This window comes from Physeter macrocephalus, chromosome 14 (genome assembly GCF_002837175.3).
Source record: "Physeter macrocephalus isolate SW-GA chromosome 14, ASM283717v5, whole genome shotgun sequence".
NCBI classification, from domain to species: Eukaryota; Metazoa; Chordata; class Mammalia; order Artiodactyla; family Physeteridae; genus Physeter; species Physeter macrocephalus.
The window spans coordinates 96,494,932-96,509,380 of NC_041227.1; the positions used below are offsets into that span (position 1 = coordinate 96,494,932).

Below are 14,449 nucleotides of genomic sequence, written 5' to 3' on the forward strand. Positions count from 1 at the left end.
GTGTCCCCTGCATCGGCAGGCGGACTCTCAACCACTGCGCCACCAGGGAAGCCCGGTTTGTGGCTTTTGACGTTTAAAGTTCTTCCCTGCCTCTAGGTCACAAAGTTCATCCTACATTTTATTCAGTTGGATTTATGGTTTTACTTTCACATTTATTTCCTTAACTCATCTGGAGTTCACCCTTATAGATGATGTTAGGTAGCAATCCAGTTTTATTCTTCTCCATGTAGTGGGCAAGTTTTTCCAACTCCACCTAATAAATGATCTCATCTTTCCCCATTGATTTGTGATGCCTCCTTTATTGTATATCAAATTCCCATTATAAATGGGTCCTTCTTAGAGTTTTCTGCCTTGTGCAGAAAACTTGCACTGATACCCACCTATTATGACCTTGCACTATGTCTTTATATCTGGTAGAGCAAGCCTCCTTTTCCCCATTTTCTCTTTTTTAAGGTTAGCTCAGCTATTCATGGACTTTTCTCCTTTATATAAATTTTACAGTATTTTTACTGTTTTTATTTAAAGAAAACCTGAATTTTATTTGTGATTTATAGATTTGGAGATAATTGCTGGACAGAATAAGTAGGAAAAAGCCTGTACAGAGTCATGTAATAATGACATTTTAGAGCATCAAAAAATAACAGACACTCTTAAAGTTATCAGCAAGAGAAAGATTTCTGAGAAAAGAATAAGAATCAGATTGGCATGTGACTTTTCTTCAACAATATCTGACACAAGAATGCTGTGGAGCATGTGGGAAAAACAGAGCTTCATGCTGTGTTCTTTTTTTTAGAAGACTTCATGATGTATCTTTAAACTCAAGCTTGATAGCACAGGGAGGCCAGAAAACTGAACTGCTCTCTCTGCCCAGAAGTTTTATACATTATCTATACATTGGAGGGAAAATGCATACAAAAGAATTGAGACAATTTATAATTTAAATGAATAATAATAGGCATATGTATGGACCAATATTTCTTAACATTTGATATTTTGATTTTATGCAATTCTTTGAAACATGTTTTGTGAGCTTTGGAGTTAACCCATACATAGGAGTGAGGAGATTTTATTTCACATGTTAAAAGAAAAGGTTTGACTTAAAACAATTTGATATCTCAAGGAGATATTATCTCTGCCACAAAGCACAGCAAGAAGGGCTGTAACTTATGATAGAAAACAGAGCATGTCAAATTTAACTTGAGACCTTTTACTCTCCTTGATCAAGGCTCGCTCTTTAGCTGGATGGATTTTAACTATTTTGTATCTTTGTATTTCTTATTGGCATAGAGAGAATGGCAAGTCACAGCATGTTGCAACTCGCGTAAAGAAAGTATTTTTAGGTCCACGAGATTGCAACCAAGAGACAAATTTTTTCATGTCGCGTTTCTCCTTTTTTAAAAAATTTATTTTATTTATTTTTGGCTGCGTTGGGTCTTCGTTGCTGCACGCGGGCTTTCTCTACTTGTGGCGAAAGGGGGCTACTCTTCATGGCGGTGCGCGGGCTTCTTGTTGAGGTGGCTTCTCTTGTTGCGGAGCACGGGCTCTAGAGCACAGGCTCAGTAGTTGCGGCGCTCGGGCTTAGTTGCTCCACGGCATGTGGGATCTTCCCAGACCAGGGATCGAACCCGTGTCCCCTGCATTAGCAGGCAGATTCTTAACCACTGTGCCACCAGGGAAGTCCCACATTTCTTTTTAAGTCAGAATTATGCCTGCCCATTTCACAAACAATTTCTTCAGAGTGCTGAAAGGAAAATAAATGTTGCAATTAGGAATTATATTCCAGCCAAACCATCACACAAATTTGAGGAGAAAATATAAATAATTAGAGGCACAGAAGGAGCTTAGAAAGTTTGCCACGCGTAAATTCACTCTGAAATAACTACGTTTAGTTATTTTAGTTAGATTTTCTTCAGCCTCACACCCAGGTTCAGTTTTATCCAGAAGTGAAACATCTGCCTTCCCTAGGGGTGCTCCAACCTAGGTGCACACAAAGGATACTCTTACAGGTATGCCATGTTTTAAGTTGGTTTCTTTGACAGAAGATGTGCTTTGCAAGATCAAGGATGATGTACAAGAAGAAACAGTAAGCAAATTAATGAGCAGAACTTATTGTCTAAATATTAATTGGATTTAAAAGTTTTAAAGTAGTTATGAGCCAAAATTCCAGTCATAACAATGTGGTAGGTATGGTATATTGGGGCAGGGAAGCACTCAGCAAGAGGAAGTGAAAACATGCCAAGGATTTTGGAACCCTGTCTTTTCAAGGGGGAGATACAGATATTGATTACCTCTAGATATTATTAGAAAAATAATGTTTATATGTGTAACAATTTAAAGGTAGCCACGTAGAAGATTAAAAGTTGAATAGAGGGGGAATTCCCTGGTGGTCCAGTGGTTAAGACCCCGCGCTTCCACTGCAGGGGACATGGGTTCCATCCCTGGTCGGGGAACTAAGATCCTGCACTCCACGTGGTGTGGCCAAAAAACAAAAACAAACAAAAGAGAGTAGAAAAAAACTGAGTGAAGAAATGATCAATCCAGTGGAAGTCAGGAATATGGCAATGGGGAGATAAAAAGGAGAAAATACATTAAGTAGAATGCTCAAAATTTATTTTATAAATTACCATAAAGAAAATGGGTTAAATGCACTACTTTTTTAAAATTAATTTTTATTGTAGTATGGTTGCTTTACAACGTCGTGTTAGCCTTCACTGCACAACAAAATGAATCAGCCATACACATACAGATATCCCCTCCCTTTTGGACTTCCCTCCCATGTAGGTTACCGCAGTAAATACACTACTTTTAAAAAAGCTCAGCTTGGATTAAAATTACACACACATACCAAAATCTAGCCATATGATATTTACAGGAGACACATGTAAAACAACATAAAAAACCTAAATATTAAATAGAAAAAGATACAGCAGGGAAATAGTAGCCCAAAGTCATCTAGAGTAGCAATTTAATACCAAAGTGTTATATATAGAGGAAAATTTTTTTAAGAGGAAATTTCATTTTTTAAAAGGAAGACTCCATCTTCCATTATGCAAATAATCTCAGCCCTATTAGTATTAGGCAAATACAAAACAACAAGATACTATTTCACTTAGATGGCCCAAAATATCAAGTACTGTCGAAGATATGGAGAAAATGGTATTCTGTCACACCACTTGAGAAAAAGTTGGGTGAGAAAAGGTTGGGTGTATTATTTTTTCTCTTAAAAAAATTTTTTTTTCCTTTTTTTTGAGGGTTGGGTGTATTGACACATGGTCATTTGGAAGAGCAATTTGGCAGTATCTAATAAAATTTGAAAATGTGCCTATTTTTATAATCCAATGATTACACTTCTAGGTATACTGAGAAACTTTCACACTTGTGCAAGGATGTTCATGGGAGCACTGTTTGTAACAGCAAAAAATAAATCCAAGGGTAACAGTCTAAGTGTTCATTAATAGTGGAATGCATGAATAAATGTGGAATAGTCACACAGTGGAATTTATGTTGTTAATAGGAATAAACTAGCTCTTATATGCAGCTCATTGAACAATGAATGAAAAAAGCAAGATGCAGAATAATGTTTGATATGCTACCATTATATAAATAAAAAATGATTGTTCGCACAAGGCAATACTGTATATCAGTTACTGATATCTGTCTGTTTATCTATCTATGTAAACTGAATGGAAAAGTTTTTGCTCTGCATAGGAGAGATGGGACTAAGAATGGAGCTTAAAAGGGACATTAGCTATCTCTCTTTAATGTTTTATTCCCTAAAACGATGCATCACATTTGACAGATTTATAATTATTAATTCTGAGTGGTAGGAATGTAAGAGTTTGTTTTATAATTCCTACTACTTTTCTCTACTTACTTTTTTCCTCAGAAATGAACAACGACAGCAAAAAGAAAGTAAAATTCAAGAAATGGTTGAACTTCAGTAAATATTTCTTCATTGGAAGACCTATTATTTCCCAGACACTTCAAAGTTAAGAAAAAGGACATTAAAAACATTAAATAATTGAAATCATTGTATGTTTTACCACATGTTTTAGTTTTGGATACTTGCTTAACATCTTACTATGGATAGAGGAAGAAATTGAAGTTAACACTGATAAACTTTCTGTCTTCTCTCTCCACCCGTTTTTGATGTTATTATTTGTCAAGGTTTATGACATTTACTTTTTGTCCTGTTTAGTCTTAGTTCTATATTTAAATGGAATCACTGCTTACTGTCAGCAGTGCCTTCCCATTATTGAGTTCATTGTTTTAATCCATAGTTTTTTTTAAAACCACTACTTTTTAAAAATATTTATTTATTTATTTATTTGGCTGGGTTGGGTCTTTGTTGCTGCACATGGGCTTTCTCTAGTTGCATCAAGCAGGGGCTACTCTTTGTTGCGGTGCATGGGCTTCTCACTGCGGTGGCTTCTCTTGTTGCGGAGCATGGGCTCTAGGTGTGCAGGCTTCAGCAGTTGTGGCTCACAGGCTCTAGAGCACAAGCTCAGTAGTTGTGGCGCACGGGCTTAGTTGCTCTGCGGCATGTGGATCCTCCCGGACCAGTGCTTGAACCTGTGTCCCCTGCATTGGCAGGCAGATTCTTAACCATTGCGCCACCAGGGAAGTCCCTAATCCATAGATTTTTGTCAATATTTTTTTTCCTAGAAAAGCACTTTGTCCTGTATTCCCTGATTTTTTTCAGGTTGAGAATATCTGTCTGTTTCTCTTATATTTAACAGTATTCTTGGGCCACGTTTTTCTTTCTTTCTCAAACTTGTGGCAATATTTCACTGTTTTCTGGCATTGAATCTTGCCTTAGAGACATCTGAGATAAGACTGATTCCCACTCCACTTCACCCCTTTTAGTTGACTTGCTTTGTCTGTCTGGTTGTTCAAAGACTTCTTTGATGTTTAGCAACTCAACTGGGATAGAGATCAGTGTCACCACTCTGTGTCTTTTTTTTTTTTCCTTCTTGGAACATGGTTTGTTATTTCCATCCATAACTAATTTCTTCATTTGTAAAAGAGAAATTTTCAAAAATTATTTCTTTGAATGATTTTCCCATTTTATTTGTAGGTTCCTTACCTCAGGGACATCAGTTATCTTTTTGGTAGATGCCTTTGTTCTTCATGTCTGTTATTATCTGTATAGTGTAGGAATTCCCCAAAGTCTGTAAACTAACATAAATTACTGTCATGGAACAGTGATATCAGGATGGGTTGGCAGAAGCAAACCCAACCCACGTCTCCTAGGAATAAGGAAGATAAAACCCTGCTGAAGATGAGCTTACAATCCAAAATTACAAACACATGAGGAGACAATCCTCCAGGAGGGAGAGTCAGCAGACACAACAGCCTGTAGGATTAGATCCCCAAGAACATCAAATAATTATCAGATACAGATTACAGACTTTGGTTTAAATGATTAAGAACATGAAAGAAGGAACCCAAAGCATAATAATACAATACTTTGAAAAAGGGACAGTTTGGAAAAAGGACCAAATAAATCTTGTAGAAATGGAAATATATATTTCAAATTTCATTAAAATTAAAGCTTAGTGGATGGACTAAATAGCAGATTAGAAGCAGCTGATGATATAATCAGTGAACTATTAAATAACTTTCTACAAATTACTTAGAATGTAGCACAGAGAGATGAGGAGATGGAATAGTTAAGAAATATGGTGAAAAGAGGCAGATAGTCTAACAGCAGTGTCCAATAGAAATATAATGTGAGATTAAGTATATAGTTTTAAAATTCATAGTACCAACATTAAAGAAAGTAAAAAGAAATGGGTGAGATTAATTTGAAATATGATCATTTTGACATATAATCAGTATAAAAACTGTAAATGACATATTTTACTTTTTTTCCATACTGTCTTTAATAAAATCCAGTGTTTATTGATAGTTTGCATTTGTACCACAGCTCAGATTGGAGTAGCCACATTTCAGGTGCTCACTAGCCACATGTGGCTAGTGACTACTGTGTTGGACAATGTAGATCTAACTTATGTCTAAAAAGATTTCCAGAGAGAAGAGAGGTAGAGGAGGCAGTATGTGAAGAGATAATGGTTGAGAAATTTCCAGGATTCATGTAAGGCATGAATCCTCAGACTCAGAAGGTCTTCATCAGAGTGTAAATATTTTGTAGTGAACCTGTAGAGAGCCTAGGACAGAAGAGATATTAAAATTAACCAAAGAGAAAAGTCAGATTACCTATGAAGGAACTTCATTAGACTGAGAAGAGTCATCTTTAATATATTTGAAACGCTGAGTAAAAGTAAGTGTCAGTGTAGGAACTTTGTACCCACTGGAAAGATCAGTTAAGAATGAGAGTAAAATAAAGACATTTCAGTAGAAGACAAAGTTTATCACTGACAGACTTTCACTGAAGGAGAACCATAATAAAACACAAATACAGCAAGGTATTGGAGGTCTGGGGAGAGGTGGCAGTGTGAGAGAGAAGGATTTCCAAAGAGGGGTGAAAAGATAATAATGACATACTTTGTGTACGCTTTAGTTTTTTTTTTTTTCCCTCTCTCTTTCTCTCTCTATAGCTCCAATGGCAGGGAATGTGTAGAGTTGAGGGATCAGTACTAGCTTAGAATCCCTGACCTTAGCTTCCTGTCTGCTGCACAGAGTATACGCACAGAAGAAAGAGGAGGAGTATATACTCTGGTATTAGCAGGATAGTACATTATAGCATTCCCCTATTTGCTCAACTATGGGATACAAAGAAAGCTCAGTGAAAAATTAACAAGTATAGAGAGGAAAGAAATAGCTTTGGACTATAGATAGCATGAGGGGAGACTAGGGCTTTGTAGTGTGTTTGGGAGTTGTCTTGGGACAAAAAGAAGCTTGACAGAGAGGGAAAAGAGGCCAGACCAAGGGTGAGGAAGTCTAAGATGGGAAACAGAACTGACAGTTGTTTGCCCCTCTATTGCTATAAAAATCACCAATTAGATTTGTTTAATCCTCCAAGTGGGCTCCCTGAGGAAGGGGAGTAGTGTGTGCCACAGCTAATTTATTCAGCAACTTGATTATTTTAAGAGCTGCCATTTAATGAGCACTTACATGTGTCAGTCATAGTGGTGAAGTGTTCCACTGTCTTTGAAAATATAATCTTCAAATACTTCTGTGAAGTAGATTTTTTTATTGCGGTAAAGCATACATAATAAAATTTACAATTTTAACCATTTTAAAGTGCACAGTTCTGTGATATTAAGCACATTCACATTGTTGTGCAACCATAAAGTGAAGTAGATTTTTAAAATAATTTTAATGATGACCAAACTCAGAGAGTTTAAGTAATTTGACAATTAGTTGGTAGTAAAGATTTGTGCTCCACGTTTGTCTGACTTCAAATTCCGTACTCTTCTACAGCATGTAGTGCCTTTGCCAGGTATAACTTGAAAGTCATCTTTAAAGATTATAAATCTAGGCCAGGAACCTAAAGGACTAACTGGATCTTCCAATTAGAGATGTGATTCTGGAATAAAAAGAATGATAAGGAAAGGTAGATGGTAGTCTACACAGTGATATTAAAATCAGGATTTGGTTTTCTAGCCCAAATAGTCATTTGCTTATTGTATATATTCCTGACTTTTTTCATGTCCACATGGAAAAAGTTATTTAAATTGACCCACTTTGTTTTTCGTTGTAATTTTATGTCTCTACCTTCAATGGAAAACCAGTAGTATTATTGGCCATAACTAGAATGTATCCATAAAAACAAAAACAAGGAAATCTAAACTCCATCTAGATACTGTTGCCTCCTCTCACTTTGTTAAAAAGAAAGATAAAGGAATATCTTTAATAGAGAGCCATTAAAAACATAATGACACCTTATTGGACCTTTCTTCTTCACATAATCATAAGGATTGGAAGATATTTGGAAAGGAAATGTCACAGTATTTCAAGAATGGGGAATGTGGTGTGGGTGGACCTCATGGGATAAGAACTGGAAAGTAGAAAGTTGTTAGGAACTGAGGTGGCCTTCTATGGAGGTATTTGGATTTCCTTCCATGATATTTCTGCTTCTCTCCACTCATCTACTGAGTTTTCTCTCTACCAACTTGGCTCTAGTTGGTTCCAAGTGACAGATTTTGATTTCCATTCCCTTGGCTAACTGGCTCAGGGTCTCAATTCCCCAATTCCTGAGGGAGGAATTGTATTGGTCCAGCTAATCATTTCAGGCCAGTCCCTATATGCCCTAGCTCACTGGTTAATCTGTGAAAGCCCTTTCACACTCGCCCCAATCCAGTCAGCAATGGTTCAAGTGAATAGTCACATAGTGTAGGACATGGACATTTAGGGCAGCAGAAGATTGTGGAAGGACAGATTCTAGCACTCATCACCCAACAAATACTTATTGAGTGGTTGCCCTTTGTGCAAGCTGCTATTTTAGGAGTTGGGACTATAACTGGACAAGATTGATGAGGTCCCTGAAACTTTGAGGAGGGAGATGAGCTTTAAACAGGTGAAATAATAAAATCACAGACTGTGTTATGTCCTAGGTAGAAAGTAAAACAGAGTGCTATGATGGTTACTGGATTGAAAGTATAGGTGCTGATTCTCTCTTGTTGAAAGCATTTGTGGGTTCTTTGGCAGCTCCGCTGGTGGACCTCACAATCCCCAATCAGTGAATGCTCCCTGAAGTCCATCATTCCAGCCTTTTATTATAGGTCTCCTCACTGTGGCAGATGGCCCTACTGAGTAGGTCCTTTCAAGATGGTCCTGGGTAATCTACTTTTGCACTAGGCCCAGGTCAAACACAGGTAGTGGAGGCTGCCTCACTGCTGCCCTTTCTCCTTGTCCTGTTGTGGGGTGTATCAACCAACTTCACTAATTCAGAACTCTGCAGTCCAAAAGTGGGTGACTCTTTTCATGAATGTTCACGAAGGCCCCAAACTCCCGGAGAAACACACCTGGTTCACCCCCAACTCTCACAATGGTGGTTGCGCAGAGATGAACTTAAAATTTCCTACAGTCAGCAAGACTCACCAGCTTGGGAGAGAGGTTTGGCAGACACCCCTAGTCTTTTGTAGTCCCCCCCTTTTTTATTTTTTTAAACATTAATTAATTAATTTATTTTTGCTGTATTGGGTCTTCGTTTCTGTGCGAGGGCTTTCTCTAGTTGTGGCAAGCGGGGGCCATTCTTCATCGCGGTGCGCGGGCCTCTCACTTTCGCGGCCTCTCTTGTTGCGGAGCACAGGCTCCAGACGTGCAGGCTCAGTAGTTGTGGCTCACGGGCCTAGTTGCTCCGCGGCATGTGGGATCCTCCCAGACCAGGGCTCAAACCCGTGTCCCCTGCCTGCATTAGCAGGCAGATTCTCAACCACTGTGCCACCAGGGAAGCCCGTAGTACCCCCTTTTTGTAGTGAGGTAAGCACTCTGTCCTATTCTATGATTTCTTCTAATGAATTCCTTTAGAATTTTTATGTCTCCCTGCTGTAGGCTGGGAGTGGATGAAGGTTACAGGACTGGCCTAGTCACTTTTTAGCAAGTTCTTTGGGGATGTAACTGGTAACGCTTCTTTAGAAGGTGGGGATACATATGGCCTGTTGGTCTCAGCTTTGGAATTTTACAGTCCATTAACATTCTGGTACCATATTAATTGCGTACCAAATTGAGAAGTGAGGAATGCCTTTTTTGAGCAAAGAAAGGCTCAGTTTTAGGAGACATTTAGAAGCCATTCTATCCAATTCCCCAATCAATGTCATGAATCCTGTTTACGACTTGATGAGATGTTATCCAGTTTTCATTTGAACACATCCAGGAACTAGGAACCCATTCCCTAACTCTCAGATCTCAGTGCTGTCAATTACCATACAAGCTTCACCAAATCACTTAAAACCCCGTTTCCTCATCTATAAATGGGGTGTAAATAATATCTTCTTCACAGAACATTGCTGGTAAAGTAAAAGGAAATAGACATATAAATTGCCTAACCCAGACACAGAGGAGTGCAAAGTTGGTTCCCTTTACAGGTTCCATTAGGGGACAGCATATTTTTTTTTTTTTTTTGGCTGGGAGATGCGGCATGCAGTATCTTAGTTCCCCGACCAGGGATTGAACCCATGCCCCCTGCATTGGAAGGGTGTTGTCCTAACCACTGGACCACCAGGGAAGTCCCAGCATATTGCATTTTTGGATTGTCTTCACCTGCAGAAAGATCTTCCTCATACTGCACTGCCTGTATACGTTTTAGTACTCCTTTAAGTTCAACCCGCAGTGGGCACATAGAATATCTTTTTTCTCCTTCTTCTTAACAGCTTTTCAGATATCTGTGATTTTAGTTGAAGGCACTGGAGACATTGGAAGGAAAAATCCGTTTTTTCTTTATTGATCTGGGGAGTTGGAGTAGCTGTTAGATTTCTATGTGACTCCCCAAGAGGGATTGAGTGAATGGGGGCAAAGATGATATTTTACTTTCTAACATCAGTTTTCTCTAACACTGGTGCGTTTAATCACAGCCTGGCTAGGATTCTGTAGGATTGTAGCCTGGAAAGTGTGTGTGTCTGTGTGTGTGTGTGTGTGTGTGTGTGTGTGTGTGTGTGCGCGCGCCTGTGTGCGCGCGCGCGAGTCCCACGTGTTGTAGGATTGTAGCCTGGAAAGTGTGTGTGTGTGTGTGTGTGTGTGTGTGTGTGTGTGTGTGTGCGCGCCTGTGTGCGCGCGCGCGCGCGCGAGTCCCACGTGTTGCCGGACACTTGAACGCCTTTGAATGGTGCTATTCTTTGTCTGCCACGTAGTAAGCACTTTATAAGATAATTTATTTCCCTGAATGAATGGCTGAATGTGGAAGCTACAAAGAAAGTTAAACGGCTTTCACTGGATACCCACCGGGTGCTCAAATACTCCTGTCAAGGGCGAGCGAGGGGAGTCGGGGTTAAGAGGCCTCTTTTAGGGTGGGTGGGGATTAGCCTCGGGCTCCTATTGCTAGACACCGCCTCTTTTATTCGTGGGTAGCCGCTGGGCGGTGCTGGAGAGCCTCGCTGGTGGGCGGCAAGCTCCCCAGCTCTCATCCACACCCTTACATCCCTCCTTCCCCGCCCCGGAGAGAGACTACAACTTCCGTGGTGCTCTGGGAGTGCAGGAGGCGGGGCAAATGAGGGGAGTGGGGAGAGGCGCGAGGGCGGGCCTTCCGGGCGTGTGTTTCCGGCGTCGGCGGCCTCGGCCGGGGACGGTGTGAGAGCGGTAAGATGGCGGCTGCGGCTGTGGTGGAGTTCCAGAGAGCCCAGTCTCTACTCAGCACCGACCGGGAGGCCTCCATCGACATCCTCCACTCCATAGGTAAAGGTCGCCGCGCTCCCTCTCCGGCCCCACCGGCCCAGCTCAGCCTGTGTCGGTCCACGGCGGCGGAGCGGGGCCGGGCTAGCCGGCTCTGGTGCTGCTGACTCACTGTGTGTGTGAGGGGGGCCGGGCCGGGGGCTCAGGCCGCTCGGAGCTCCCTGGGGCTTCCTGGTCCCCACCCCGGTGGGAAGCCCCGAGGCAACCCCGGCGTCCACTCGCCGGCTGCTGACTCACGGTGGGCTCGGCGCGGTGTGGGAGAGTGGGCCGAGCGGGGCCCCACCACTACCCAGCCTTGTCTCCCGCTCTGGCCCATGCGGGCTGGCCCGGGACCGCGAGCGGTGCTGGCCGGCGGGCTGGTCGCGAACTGAGCTGAGCGCCTCGAGTTGAGGGCCTTGGCGAAACCCGCTCTGGACAGGCATTTCCCGCCGTTGTTCTCAGCCCAGCCTGCTCGGATGGGCGCGCGAGCGCAATTGCTCGTTCTTCTCTTGGAGTTTCCTTCCCCGGGACGCTGGGAGCTGCTACTTCTCGCCTCCCCTTCGCGGAAGGCTCCACTTCAGGGGGTCTCTTTCTGAGTGTGGTTTGAAATACCGAGGGGACACACACCTCGGATTGGCATTTGGTTTGGGGAGGTGACCGAGACGTTCCTTTGCCCCCCGTGTAGGGTGTAAGAGCGAGGTGTTGGCGTGGGACCGCCCGGCCAGAGGAGGTGACTAATCGTCCTACTCTGTCGTAGAGGGTGGAAGAGAGTTCGGGGAGTTAGTTGGCAGCCGCGGAGTTCTGGGAACTCTTTGGAACCGGCCAGCTGCACGTTGCCGGAGAAAATCAAAGAAAAACATGTTAGCACTGTAGTATGATTGCCTTACACCTTGCACACGACTGGAAAACTGAAATGGGAGCCGGAGCCCGTCGCTTCCGACAGTTTTCTTCTGGGATTCAAGTGTGACCAGAAATAAATTTATGATGACAGAGAGGGCGTTTAATGTTCAGCCATCAAGGGTTCAGTTAGGGCATGGGCGAGCTCTTCACTGCACATGTAGTAGTGTGATCTTTTTTAATGTAGCTTGAGAAGATTCGGGTTGAATCAACAAGTAGTTTGCACGTGTATGTGGGACCTCAAGGCTGTTGGCTTTTTTGTCGACTCATTTAGTCCGTTGAATTTTGGTACTCCCGACTTTCATGGAGGAAGGACAGTGACAAGATCTTGATGTCTTTATCTTTGGGGTTACTAGAAAAAGGGAGGAAGTGGGGGTTAAGATGCATCAGTGAATGGATGATATTGGTAAATAAAGGGTGTTTCCTTTTGAAGTTCTGATCTTGACTGAAGTCAGTTATAGTTAAGAACCAGAGTCATTTTCAATGTGTATTTTCGTCCTGTGAATACACACTAATATTTAGAACTAATGTGAGAAGCATGGATTTTATTTTTTGTGCCTGTTGCCTAATACTTTGTCTTTTATAAAGTGCGAATTATGGTAAACATTATAATTAGAGTATTTTTTGCTTGCCCACTATATTAAGAGAGAGTTCCCTTGAAAGCTTTCCTGTTAGAACAAGCTTGAGTCATGATGGTTGACAGCCTTACTTTTTCCAGACTCCATCATGGAGTATCAAAATCTTGGTTTTTGTCAAGTCATGATGCTTTGTGAGAGAAGTGATAACTAGTGATGATTGCTAAAATTATCACTACAAACTTGAAGAGGCTGTCCAGTGTTTGAGTGGTAGAATAGTTATTAACAGTTGGAAGTGGGACAGATAGCACAAAGTTATTTTAACAGGTCCTGAATCCCTTAAAGTAGCATTCTCTCCTAAGGATCACACTGGAGCTTTGACAGGGTTATGTTTCCTGAATGGCTTTATAGAATTATTTGTCCCTAACACACCCATCAGCTGAGGCTCTCCACAGGCCTAAAGTTTATTGAAAGACTTTTGACTTTATAGTTATCAGTAACTTGGTCATTTGATTTTAGTTTGTGGCAGGTAAATGCACAGACAGGCATGTTTAATATTTTCATATAACATAGTTCCTGGAATGGGGCTTACCACCACAACTGGAAGAACTTGTTTGAATTTTGCATTAACCAAGTGACAGCAATAGAAATCTCAATGTATGTGGGTAAGGGAAATTCTAATTGGTAGAATGAAAAGGCACAATTAAAATCAAAAGAGAGGAATCTATTCTTATGATATACATGGGACATGTGCTACATGATCATTTTACTTTTTCTTGTTTAGAGTTTTTTTTTTTTTTTAAGCTGTCTAGAATTTGTCTTTTGCTAACTGTTTGAGTTTGTAGTTGGTTTTGTGAGGGTGAAATTTCCCTTAGTGTTCATTTTTTGTCATAATTTTAAGAGAGTTTGCATTTTCCTCTCCCAGTGAAGCGTGACATTCAGGAGAATGATGAGGAGGCAGTGCAGGTCAAAGAGCAGAGCATCCTGGAACTGGGATCTCTCCTGGCGAAGACTGGACAAGCTGCAGGTAAGTGCTACAAGTGGATTGCTTTCTTTTACCTGAAATGCTGCGTGAAGTTTTTTGTTTTTGGTTGGAGTGAGGGAACATAGGAATACATCCATACAGTTTATTGGTAGTGTAATTCAATTTTATTGCCAACTTGTTGAGCTTTAGTTTTCTGTCAGGAAGTTAAGAGACCTTTAAACTCACTTCTTTCATTGAAGACTTTTGTTCTGCAGATGAGGGAAAAAATCCTGTTTCTTTTGGAATATAGTGACCTGTGATTTGTTTCTGGCTTGGATTTTCACTGCATTTCCTTACATGTGGGCAGTAGCAGTCTTTGGTGATTTCATGGAGCTGCTCTGATGTATTTAATTAAGGTGGATAGTGACTTTAAGCCCTGACTTCAAAATGACTAGGGATTTTGTGTCCAAGGAAGTGGCTTTGCTGTCCTTTTTTCCTGATACACAATGAGTAAGACATTAAATGAAGAGAACCTTCCCAGGGTTTCTCCACTGGTACCTAGGGCTTTGTGCCTGTTATTGCCCAGACATTCTAGTTGTAATTGAACCATTGACTTTGCAAGCTCGAGATGATATTCTGATGATGGGTGTGTCCTTAGAAGGAGAGAGTCTTGTTGACAAGGAAGGGCTTTTGACCAGTAAAGTGACAAAAGTATTTAGAGAGTAGCCTGCTTAAACTTAAA

At 41.1% G+C, this 14,449-nt stretch overlaps 1 protein-coding gene across 1 annotated transcript in view; it reads left to right on the top strand.

The window, feature by feature from the left end:
- The first annotated feature begins 11,141 nt into the window (after nt 1–11,141).
- Nucleotides 11,142–14,449, top strand: part of PSMD11 (proteasome 26S subunit, non-ATPase 11) — a 30,505-nt gene continuing 27,197 nt past the window's right edge. The window contains exons 1-2 of the mRNA XM_007106577.4: nt 11,142–11,295; nt 13,669–13,770. Coding sequence (XP_007106639.1) covers nt 11,205–11,295; nt 13,669–13,770 — 193 coding nt within the window. The 5' untranslated portion in view covers nt 11,142–11,204. The remainder of the gene's footprint in view (nt 11,296–13,668; nt 13,771–14,449) is intronic.